This window comes from Penaeus vannamei, chromosome 12, assembly GCF_042767895.1.
Source record: "Penaeus vannamei isolate JL-2024 chromosome 12, ASM4276789v1, whole genome shotgun sequence".
Lineage (NCBI taxonomy): Eukaryota > Metazoa > Arthropoda > Malacostraca > Decapoda > Penaeidae > Penaeus > Penaeus vannamei.
This window is the reverse complement of record NC_091560.1, coordinates 28,114,218-28,126,717: the sequence shown is the minus strand read 5'-3', so window position 1 is coordinate 28,126,717 and position 12,500 is coordinate 28,114,218. Positions and strand designations below refer to the sequence as shown.

At 43.6% G+C, this 12,500-nt stretch overlaps 1 protein-coding gene across 1 annotated transcript in view; it reads left to right on the top strand.

Moving 5' to 3' along the window:
* LOC113807395 (titin homolog) overlaps positions 1–12,500 on the top strand; it is a gene marked incomplete in the record, with an annotated part of 381,452 nt that overhangs the window by 81,070 nt on the left and 287,882 nt on the right. The window contains 13 exon segments of the mRNA XM_070128145.1: positions 41–250; positions 345–527; positions 647–779; positions 890–954; positions 1,062–1,198; positions 1,440–1,595; positions 1,731–1,911; positions 2,070–2,366; positions 2,484–10,366; positions 10,534–10,728; positions 11,145–11,327; positions 11,615–11,795; positions 12,080–12,223. Of these exon segments, the coding sequence (XP_069984246.1) occupies positions 41–250; positions 345–527; positions 647–779; positions 890–954; positions 1,062–1,198; positions 1,440–1,595; positions 1,731–1,911; positions 2,070–2,366; positions 2,484–10,366; positions 10,534–10,728; positions 11,145–11,327; positions 11,615–11,795; positions 12,080–12,223 (9,948 nt within the window).

Sequence of the window (12,500 nt, the reverse complement as noted above, 5' to 3'; positions counted from 1 at the left end):
TGCATCAGTATTTCATCCCCTATGCAATTTCCCGATGCAGTGGAGACGCCGCCTGAAGTATTATCTGTAACGTGGTATAACAATGGGCACAAGATCGAACTGAGTGACAAGTACAGATTAAGCGACGAAGGAGGTGGGCGCTACATGCTAGAGATACAACCGGTAGAGCTCGGAGACGACGGCGAGTGGAAGGTCGTCGTGAAGAACGAGGGAGGATATGCGTCTTCGCTCGGCAAAATCACACTAACAGGTGCGTGGCAATTTGAGTGTTCCTCTATGTTATTACGAATTCTGTACGTCGCAGTGCATGCGTTGTGTATGACTTTCGACTCTAAACCTTTCAGTGCCAAGAAACTACAGGGGACCGCGGTTCTTGGAGGACCTGCGTGCATTGTTGACCGAGGAGGGCCTCGTCTCCTTTGAGTGTAAAGTTGTGGGTTACCCGACTCCTCTTCTGCAGTGGTTCAAAGATGGCCAAGAACTGAAACCTGGTGATGTTTACCAGCTTTCAGGCACTAATTCCCTCGGTAAGACATATTTGAAAAAAATGCGGTGGCTACAAGTGAGGTTAATAAAAATTTGTTCTAAGAGGAAAGTATTACCAGTTTTAATGAGACTGTGTAATGTAACTGATGTATATCCACAGGTAAATATTCATGCATTGCGAAAAATTGCATGGGTGAGGCAAAATCTACGGCAGAGCTTACCCTTGAAGACATCAAGTCACACTTGAATGAGGAGGAGAAGGAGCAGCTCCTAGCAACCAACATTCCACCTAGGTAGACATTTTGGTTTAGTATTTCTACCAAGGTAATCCAATGACGTTTGTAGCAAACATTTAAAACTGTCGATTAACGAGAGTTACTTACGAAATGTTGTCTTCCTGCAGGTTCATCCAGGGCCTGAAGAGCCGAGACGTTAAGATCGGTGATCCCATAAGATTAACAGTACAAGGTGAGCTCTTTTGCCTTTGGTGAGGGGCTGAATATTGTTGACAAATGTTGACTTTTGCTACTTTACTAATTAGATATATGTAATGACAAAACGTTTATTGTTTTCAGTAACAGTAACGCCAGCCCCTGAAGTGACTTGGTATCACGAGGACGAGATCATAGTTGAATCTTCCAAGTATCATGTGTCTAAAGAGGATCCTGGCATTTTCCACTTGGATGTAGATAACCTGGAAGTGTCAGATCAGGTGAATACCTCCCCTCCCTTCTCATACTTTTTTTTTCCTCTCTCTCTCTCTCTCTGTCTCTCTGTCTCTCTCTCTCTCTCTCTCTCTCTCTCTCTCTCTCTCTCTCTCTCTCTCTCTCTCTCTCTCTCTCTCTCTCTCTCTCTCCCTCTCCCTCCAGTTTGGAAATATTTTTCGCTTTTTTTCTATATGTGAATTGTTTTGTTGAAAATGTCTACTTACACAAAATCGTCACCGTTCCCAGGGAGAATGGAAGTGTCTAGCAAGCAACGACTTTGGCCATAGCGTCACAGCATCCTCCGTCAAGCTGGTTATTCCAAGACACTACAAAAAGCCTGTGTTCCTCGAGCCCCTGCGGGCTGTACTATCGCAAGAGGGAACTGTGAATCTAGAGTGCAAGGTCAGAATTCAGTGACATTATATTTCCTGATCAACTTTTGTTTATTTTTCACATCGTTGCAGATTTCATACAGGATCTATATTTTGCCATTTGCGTAAATTCTATTGTTTGATATAACCTACTATTCCCCTGCAGGTGATTGGTGTTCCTCAGCCAGTCCTTAAATGGTTCAAGGATGGCACGGAGCTCAAACCGGGTGACATCCATAGAATCATTAGTGGTGAAGACGGTACCTGCTGCCTTGGGACCTATACTTGTGAAGCTTATAATGTTATGGGTTCTGCTTCATCCTCTGCAGCTCTTCTTGGCTTCGAAGGTAATCTGTTAGCTAAATATTGCAATATTTGATGGAACTGCATTTAGGAGCTGGAAAATATTATTTGTAGTTATTCTTTGACCAATTATGTTCTAAGACTGGCAAATATTATTTATAATTATTCTTAGACACTAATAATGTTCTTATACTTCGAACAGATAAACTTATCCAGAAGGAGAGCGACAAGATGGCAGCTGCAATGGCACTTGCTGATGCACGGGGCATTGCCAGAAATCCATCTCTTTCGACCATCAATGAAGAACGTTCCTCACAGATCTCTGTTTACGAGTCGGCAGTGTCAGAGGCTTCGTGTGAGGACGAGAAGGCTGATATATCAGTAAGCATCGATGGCAGAGAAGTATCGCTCTCCCTCTACGAGACACCAGATATATCTGAGGCAGAGGCTAGACAAATTGCAGAAATTTATGCGGATGAAATATCTGATCGTCTTTCAGGTAACACCTGTTTATTTTGTCTTTGTACTTATACATATGATCATACTTACAGTAAGTTTAGTCTTATGTATTGTAATGTATTTAATGCAATCTCTAAAAGTTGCACCCTTATTTCAGCTCAAGAGGGCAATCAAGCAGAACTACCTCCTCTCCGATTCACAAGAGAAACCTCTCGAAAGGGTCCACTTATCATGGAAGCAATGGTTATTGATGTAGAGAACCAAGCTTTCGATGAATACATGAGCATGTCTGATATAGTTTATGATGATGCACGAACAGAAGCTGATGTGGAAGAACTGTCAGCAATGGAAGCAGTAATGGTAGAGGAGCGCGAAGCACTCCGTTCTGATATTGCAGATTTGCCTGAGATGGAAGTATGGAATGAGGAACAATTGTCTCCACAAACTGTATCCATGGAGGGCATGGGTGTTGCTCATATCAGTGAAAAGAACATAATGCAAGCTGATCTTCGTTCACTTAGTGAGCAAGGTATCAGTATGCTGCGCACACATGCAGAAGAAGGCCAGGTTCTTGGCAAGGGAGAAGCTATAATAGCGGAAGAGCCACAGGTTATGAGTGCTGGTGCAAAATCTATCAAAACTGATAAAGGTCTTCGTGCCAAGGCAGAGCATAAAGATACCCCTGGCCTTGCTGTAGCTCAGGCACAACAACAAGAGGTATTAACTGGCCTTGAGAAAATTAAGGATGAAAAAATCGATAGAAGACAAGCCAAGAGATCGATTGAGACAAGGGAAGCTATGACGACTGAAGAACAACAGTTCCTCTCTGAGACTGGTACACTGCCTGGTGCTGCTGAGGTAAGCAAAGAAACTGAGCGATATCCAAGCTTTGTTACCCATGAAGCTGTCGCTGTTAGTTCTCGTGAGGCAATGGAACAAGTCAAAGGTTTAGACTCAGAAGAACGTCCTTCTAAGAAAGTAAAGAAAGCTGCTGTTAAGAAGACTCAGAAACCAGGCGAAACTGCTGTCATCCAGTCTCCTGAAGTATATGAAGGGGAAGCAAAACCGATTTCTGATAAGCAAGTTCAATCTGAACATGCTAAAGCTGTTCTTCAAGGGAAAGAAGGCCTCAAGGTCACCAGTGCTGAAGTCATGGAAGACGTAGCTACTTTCCAAGGTCAGGTTGCTCAAGCTCAACAAGCTCAGGTGAAGGAAGCCAGTCAGCATGAAGCCCTGGTCATGGAAGAAGCAGAAGTAGTGAGTGGAATGCCAAAGAGTTTGAAAGTGAAGCAACCTAAGGCACAGAAAGCAAAGGTGATCAAAAAGACAGCAGTAGGGGTAGCTCAGCAGGAAGCTCAGGAGTATTATACGGCTTCACAGGACCATCCACAATCTTCCCACGCTGAAGAAACTGAAGCTGATGTAAGTGAATTCCATTCCATGTTAGAACCAATGCAACAGTCTGAACATTATGGCTATGAACATGCCGAGGTATTTGAAGGAATTACGCCAGAGCAACAAAGAGCTATGCAGTTAGATCCTAGTTATCGAGAAGCTGTTGCAGTTGCTATCAGAGAAGGTTACTTCCAAGCTGAGGACCTGTCACTTTTGAGTCCTGAGGAGACTCAAGCTCAACTTCACCAAACACTCCATGAGGCTGTTGAAGGTTACGAGCAAATGGGAATGTCTGGCGATATCAGGGACATGCCTGACTACATGCAAGGAGTAAGTGACAGAGCACAAATGTTAACTGATACTACAAGGGAAGCTGTTATGATTCAAGAAGCAGATGTAGACTATGCTAATCTCAATGTATTTAACAAAGAAGATATGTCACAAATGCTAACTGTTGCTGAGGAACGAAGTGGATCTCTAGTTGAATGCATAGTTGTGCAAGAGGCTGATCTACAGTCTGAAGCTGCTATTGTGTCACAGAGGCCTGCTGCTCATCCTGAAAGAGCTGTGGCTGGCATTGTTGAAGGTGCAGGTGAGTCTGCCACTGTAGGTGAACCACCTTTAGTTGCAGGAATGTCTACAGCAAAGACAACTGGGGAAATACAAAAAGTAACTGAACCTGGTGATAAAAAACGGCCAGCTGATGAATCAGTTTCAGAAGAACAAAAGAAATTAGCTTCATCAGCTGACAAAGAAGCTGAATCAGCAGTAAAGAAAGTCAAACTTGATGAGGAAAAGCCACAAGAAGGAAAGGATATTATTGCTGAAGCTCAAATGGAAGGAGTAACCCTCACACCAGAGCAGATTCAGGCTCGGAAAGAAGAGCTCTTAGCACGAATGGAACACCTTCTCTCAGGAAAAGCTGAAGGAGAACTGTACAGAACTCCTAGTAGTGAGTCACTAACTACAGAATCATTAGAGAGTGAAGAACGTAAGCAAGTGAAAGTGATTGATAAGTCTGCCAAAAAAGGAACGGATGTCCAAGATCAAGATGAACAGCAGGCCGAGAAGAAGAGAGGTCTATCACAGGAAAAGACTGAGCCTCAAAAGAGAGGTTTGTCACAGGAAAAGACTGAGCCTCAAAAGAGAGGTTTGTCACAGGAAAAGACTGAGCCTCAAAAGAGAGGTTTGTCACAGGAAAAGACTGAGACTCAAAAGAGAGGTTTGTCACAGGAAAAGGCTGAACCTGAAAAAAGAGGTCTGTCACAGGAAAAAACTGAGCCTCAAAAGCGAGGTCTGTCACAGGAAAAGACTGAACCTGGGAAAAGAGGCCTGTCACAGGAAAAGACTGAGGCTCAAAAGCGAGGTCTATCACAGGAAAAGTCTGAGCCTGAGAAAAGAGGCCTGTCACAGGAAAAGACTGAGCCTCAGAAGAGAGGTGAATCTCAGGAGAAAACTGTATCACAGGAAAGAGGAGTATCACAAGAAAAATCTATATTCCAGAGGAGATCTGCTTCTCGTGAAAAGTCAGTCACTGAAGCTGATGCTCCAAAGGAGGAAACTGGGTTCTTCAAAAGGCGTTTATCAAAAAAGAGAGGGTCTTCAGCAGAAAAAACAAAACCTGCAGATGGCACATTATCTCCCAAGAGAGGGTTGTCGAAAGAAAAATCTCCTCCTCAGATGAGAGATAGTTCGCAAGAAAAGTCAATACACGATGAAAAGTCTGGGTCACAAGACCTTAGTGATAAGAAAGATAAACCAGAAGAAAAGAAAAAGAAGGGCTTTATGTCTGCATTAACAAGCAAAGTTTCTGAAATGAAGACTGCAATAACAAGCAAAGTCTCAGAAATCAAAACAGCAAAGGTGGAAGAAGCCGACCAAAAAGGAGAAACTGTTGAAAGTTTGAAATCTGAAGACAAAGCACAAGAACAGACTGCAAAGTCCATTGTAAATAAAGACACTAAAGAACTTACAGTAGCAGAAGCTACTGAAATACACAGAGAAGAGGTAGCTGTTACTAGCCAACAAGATATTACGAAAGAATCCCAGAAAGCTGTCACAAGTGTAGTTTCGGAGATGCTCACCGCCGATCAACAGATTGTACAAACTAAAGAAGGCTTAGCAAATCAAGGCGCACCAGAATCTGTTGAAGAAGAGCTAGCTAGGAAGAGAAAAGAACTTCTGTTGAAGAAACAAGAACTTTTAGCAAAACAGTTAGCTGCAATGAAAGTTCGAGAGACAAGTGAAGAACCCACTAGTGAACTAACTTCCACTAGCGAAATTAGTGCTGATTCTGCAAGTGAGTTAGAGAGTGTCCTAGAAATGAAAGAGCCTAAAATGTCTGGAAAATCTGCCATTGGGCAAGTGAGTATCACTGTGAAAGATGAATCAGCAAAGTCTGAGATAGAAAAGAAAATCAGTCAGATTGACAGCAATGCACAAGCATACATAGAGAGTACCACAACCTCTGATGCAACTCTGTCAATTAAGAAGAAAGAAAGTGCAAATGAGAGAAGTGAAGAATCAGTTAACCTGAATATAGACCTAAGCTCACCCTCAGGCCTTCAAGAAAAACTTAGTGAGATTGAAACATCATTAAGAGAAGTCGAAATGAAGCTCCAAAAAGAAGGTGGGCTTGTAGAAGCTACATCAGTTGAAGAAATTAATGTCTCCGAAGGTATCGCAGACCTCAAAGTACAGGAAGGAAAGAAAGTCAGTGTAAAGAAAGGAAGCTTAAAACTTGAAGAAGGTACGGAAGGAACTGCAGCAAGTGAGAAGAAGAGCATAACTACATCTGAAGATATTAAAGCCAAGAAACAGTCTGCAGTTATTTCAGTTGAAGTAGAACAAAAGGCAAAGGAAAATGAAGACGCAAAGAAAGTTCTCAAGATTGATGCCGAAACAAAGAAAGAGGCTGAGCCTGATACCACACCCAAGAAAAAGACAGAGGTTGATACCAAAGCAAAGAAAGAGTCTGAAGTTGAGAGCAAGGTAAAAGAAGGTGCTGAACCTGCTGCCAAGGTAAAGAAGGAAGAAGCTGATTCTAAACCTAAGAAGGAAGCAGAAAAAGAAACTGAAGTTGGTGGCTTAGCAAAGAAAGATGCTGAGGTTGATACTACAGCAAAGAAAGGAACTGACATTGATACTAAGATGAAGAAGGAAGGTGAAGTTGATACCAAGGCAAAGAAAGAGGCTGAGGTGGATACCAAGGCAAAGAAGGAGCCTGAGGTGGACTCCAAAGCAAAGACAGGAGCAGGGATTGATATCAAAGCAAAGAAGGATACTGAGGTTGATACCAAGGCAAAGAAAGAGGCTGAGGCCAAGGCAGAGGATACCAGGGCAAAGAAAGAGGCTGAAGTTGATACTAAGGCAAAGAAAGAGGCTGAAGTTGATACCAAGGCGAAAAAAGAGGCTGAGGCCAAGACAGAGGTTGATACCAAGGCTAAGAAGGAGGCTGAGGTGGACTCCAAAGCAAAGACAGGAGCAGGGATTGATATCAAAGCGAAGAAGGATACTGAGGTTGATACCAAGGCAAAGAAAGAGGCTGAGGCCAAGGCAGAGGTTGATACCAAGGCGAAGAAGGATGCTGAGGCCAAAGCTGAAGTTGATACTAAGGCGAAGAAAGAGGCTGAGGCCAAGGCTAAGGCAGAGATTGATACCAAAACTAAGAAGGAGGCTGAGATTGATACCAAGGCGAAGAAGGATGCTGAGGCCAAAGCTGAAGTTGATACTAAGGCGAAGAAAGAGGCTGAGTCCAAGGCAGCAGTTGATACCAAGGCAAAGAAAGAGGCTGAGGTTGATACCAAGGCAAAGAAAGAGGCTGAGGCCAAGGCAGAGGTTGATACCAAAGCCAAGAAGGAGGCTGAGGTTGATGCCAAGGCGAAAAAAGCGGCTGAGGTTGATACCAAGGTGAAGAAAGATGCTGAGGCCAAAGCAGAGGTTGATACCAAGGCAAAGAAAGAGGCTGAGGTTGATACCAAGGCAAAGAAAGAGGCTGAGGTTGATACCAAGGCTAAGAAAGAGGCTGAAGCCAAGGCAGAGGTTGATACCAAGGCAAAGAAAGAGGCTGAGGTTGATACCAAGGCTAAGAAAGAGGCTGAAGCCAAGGCAGAGGTCGATACCAAGGCAAAGAAAGAGGCTGAGGTCGATACCAAGGCTAAGAAAGAGGCTGAAGCCAAGGCAGAGGTCGATACCAAGGCAAAGAAAGAGGCTGAGGTCGATACCAAGGCTAAGAAAGAGGCTGAAGCCAAGGCAGAGGTCGATACCAAGGCAAAGAAAGAGGCTGAGGTCGATACCAAGGCAAAGAAAGAGGCTGAGGTCGATACCAAGGCTAAGAAAGAGGCTGAAGCCAAGGCAGAGGTCGATACCAAGGCAAAGAAAGAGGCTGAGGTCGATACCAAGGCAAAGAAAGAGGCTGAGGTCGATACCAAGGCAAAGAAAGAGGCTGAGGTTGATACCAAGGCGAAGAAAGAGGCTGAAGCCAAGGCAGAGGTCGATACCAAGGCAAAGAAAGAGGCTGAGGTCGATACCAAGGCAAAGAAAGAGGCTGAGGTCGATACCAAGGCAAAGAAAGAGGCTGAGGTCGATACCAAGGCAAAGAAAGAGGCTGAGGTTGATACCAAGGCGAAAAAAGCGGCTGAGGTTGATACCAAGGCGAAGAAAGAGGCTGAGGCCAAGGCAGAGGTCGATACCAAGGCAAAGAAGGGGGCTGAAGCTGATATCAAAGAAAAGGAAACAGCAGAGGCTGATACCAAAACTAAGAAGGGGGTTGAGGTTGACACCAAAGCAAATAAAGAAGCCAAGGAAGATACCAGAGACGAGAAGGCCAAATCCCCGGTAGCCAAAGAGCGGAAGAGGTCCAGCCTGAAGGAAGAGGACGCCAAGGCTCTTAAGGAAAGAGAAGGAGAGCAGCTCCGGAAGGAGGAAGCCAAGAAAGCCAAGTCTCCTGAACTGAAGGATGGAAGGAAACCCAGCGTGAAGGACGAGGAAGCTTTGGCTGCAGGTAAAATCCCCTCAAAGGACGAAGCAACGAAGGCAAAATCACCAGAAAAGGAAGAAAGGAAGAGATCAAGTCTAAAGGATGGCGATGTCAAGGCTGTTAAGGAAATGGAAGACAAAGAAAAGAAAATTATATCAGGCGAGGAAGCCATGAAAGCCAAGTCTCCAGAACGTAAAGAAAGAAAGAGATCCAGCCTTAAAGAAAGTGATACCAAGGCCGTTCGTGAAGCAGAAGCCAAGGTCGTCTCCAAGGACGAAGAGAGAGCGTTTAAAGAGGAAGCGAAGAAATCAAAATCTCCTGAAGCTTTGGAGAGAAAGCGGTCAAGCATAAAAGAGGTCGATACCAAGGCGGCAAAGGCCAAGGAGGAAGAGAAAGCCAAATCTCCTGAAGCCAAGGAGAGGAAGCGGTCTAGCATAAAGGAAGCAGATGCTGCCAAGGCAAGGGAATCCGTTTCGAAGGAAACCAAATCACCCGAACCTCCGGCTAGGAAGAGGTCCAGTCTGAAGGACGCTGATGTTAAGCTTGCCAAAGAGGCGGTGGATGAGCCAGGAAAGGCAAAGTCACCCGAGCCAAAGCCCAGAAAGCGTTCCAGCATCAATGACGGCGAAAAGGCGAGATCAAAGTCTCCCGGAAAGAGGGCCAGCCTGAAAGAAAACGAAATCGAAACTGCCAAGCACAAGTCTCCAGAAGCGCCAGACAGAAGGAGGAAGTCGAGAGAGGCCAGTGAGGACATGACAGCTGCTCGAGGATCTGAACTCAGGAAACAGGAGGAAATACTAAAGGGAGAAAAGGACGAAGCGCAAGCGATACGCGCCGCTCAAGAGAAGATGAGAAGGGAGGAAGAGAAGTTACTTGAGAAGCAAGAGGAAGAACGATCCAGGAGAGAGAGTGAGATGCGCAAATCAGAGATCGAGAGACTGAATAAAGAGGAGAAGGAAATTGCTGAGAGAAGGAGAAGAAGAAAGGACGATGAAGAAAAAGAAAGGATTGAAAAACTAGATAGACTAAAGAAAGAAGAACAAGAAAAAATAGAGAGACTGAAAAAGCAGAGGGAAGAGCAAGAAAGGTACTGGAAAGAAGAACAAGAACAATTTGAAAAGGAAGAAGCAGAAAGGAAAAAGAAATTAGAGAAGAGAAAAGAGGAACTGGAAAAACAGAGAAAAGAGGAAGAAGAGCGTATCAATAGAGAAGACGCCGAGAGACGAGAAAAGAAGAAACAAAGGCGGTTAGAAGAAGAAAAAGCTATGAAAGAACAAGAGGAAAAGTTCCTCAGGGAAGAAAAGGAGAGGAGAGAGAGAAGACGAAAGATGAAAGAAGAAGAAGAGAAGGAGAACAAGAGAAGGGAAGAGGAAAGACGAAAGAAATTGGAGGTGGAAAGAGAAGAGAAGAAGAAAAAGAAGCAACAGGAGCGGGAAGAAGAGGAACGCATGCTCAAGGAAGAAGAGGAACGTAGAATGGAAAGGAGAAAAAAGAGGGAAGAACAAGACAGACTAATTGCCGAGGAAGACGCAAAGAGGGAGTCTGCATTCAAAAAGAAGTTGGAAGAGGAGAAGAAGAGGCTCGAAGAAGAGCTGCGTGGTCGTGAGGAGATGAAGAGAAAGAGAGAAGAGGAGTTGCGATTGCAGGGAGAGGAGTTCCTCAAAAAGGTAGGCAAATGTGAGACAGATAGGTATACCGAACGTAATAGATACATATAATGTGTTCGTCTCTAGGTTGACTGTAGCTCAGTTGTTGCTTCTGCGTCCATATGCGATAAATAACCTCACTTTTTAATGCAGCGTTAAGTTATGCAATAATGTTCATCATTCAATAGGAAGAGGAACGTCGCCTGAAGCGCATGGAGGACCGAAAACGCATGCAAGAGGAAGAGGAGCAAGAGCACCGAGCGTCCGAGGAGCGCCGAAGGGCCGAGCGAACCAAGAGGAGGATCGAATACTCTGAGAAAGAGCTCATTGATGTCGATAGATACGGCTCCTTGGACCGTCGATCTCGGACTCAGACCCCGGATGTAAGTCGTTGCAAGGGTGCCTGATCATTTGTGTAAATTAGCTATAATACGAGTTTTTTTTCTAATTGGATATTATTCAAAGTGATTCTCGATTTTTTTCTAATTGGATATCATTCAGATTGATTTTCGATTTTTTTTCTAATTGGATATCATCCAGATTGATTTTCGATTTTTTTCTAACTTGATATCATTCAAATTGATTTTCGATCTTTTTTTCTAACGATATCATTCAAATTGATTCTCGATTTTTTCTAACTGGAAATCATTCAGATTGATTTTCGATTTTTTTCTAAATGAATATCATTCAGATTGATTCTTATTTTTTTCTAACTGGATATCATTCAGATTGATTCTATTTTTTTTTAACTGGATATCATTCAGATTGCTTCTCTATTTATTTTGGCTTAATTTTCCAGATGGGCCGAGGTCGCGACCCCAAGAGAAGACCCAAGTTCAGCACGAGGCTCCAGGACCGCCAGGTTGTGAAAGGATGCCGAGTCCGCATGACCTGCAATATTATATATACGCCAGAGGAAGAATCCCCAGAGATTGAGTGGTTCAAGGGAGGTTTCCCTATCAAGGATGATGAGAGAATTAAGGTAAGTGCGATTCTTTGAAAAATAACAACTTGTCTGGTTTACATGTTAGCAACTTACGCGCGCGCGCACACACACACACACACACACACACACACACACACACACACACACACACACACACACACACACACACACACACACACACACACACACACACACACACACACACACACACACACATACATGGAACTTCAATTTATATTTTCACAGTGAAATTGGTTTTAAAAGATCATGTAGAGCCTACAAAGGTTCTTCCAAGGCCTTAAATAAATTGTCAATACTTGCAGATATCCTACTATGAAGGCGTGGCGTCCTTAGAAGTACTGAATGCCAGTCGCTTTGACTGCGGCGAGTACACATGCACAGCTAAAAACCGGCATGGGCGCGTCTCCACCACGTGCGATCTGAGGGTGAAGGGTGAGGACGAACAGAAGCCTAGCCCGCCCACCTTCACGACTAGCCTCAGAGGTAAACATTGTTTTTTTATTGCTGTTGTTTATTTGGTAACAGCTGAAACCGTTTTCCTTCTGTCTCATGTGTAACAATAGAATTGCATAAAGATTGATAAATAGGTAGATTTCACATATACACAAAAGATAAGAGGTAGATAGATTGCCAGACACACAGATAGTTAGATAGACAAATAGTATGTAGATCGATAGATTAATACATAGAAAAACAGACAGACAGATAGACAATTAAATAGATAAATTGATCATGCTATGGGAAGTAAACCCTACACCCGTTTCCAGATCGCTTCGTGATTGAAGACGATCAGCTGGTCTTGTCCTGTCACGTGATAGGCTTCCCCCAGCCAAAGATCACGTGGTTAAAGGACGCAGACAAATTACCTGCTTCCCCACGCTTCCAGACTTCCATTTCGGAGGAAGGAGTGTGTAAGTACTTGTGCTGATATCTTTTGGGATATAATTAGGTATAATTTTAATACTTCCTGATGAAAATGATCCTGTAAATTCGCAAATTCACGGAAGCGGATCCACGCATAAAAATATTGTCTCGTTACTTTGTTTACATTACCAGATAACGTTGAAAATGGATGTTGATATGATTCCTTTCATCAGGAGCATTGTTGTTAAAATAAAAAGATAATCTTATTTCCTAACGCAGTACTTTTATGTCGGGAGAGTGGATGTGCATTTTCTTGTTATTCTT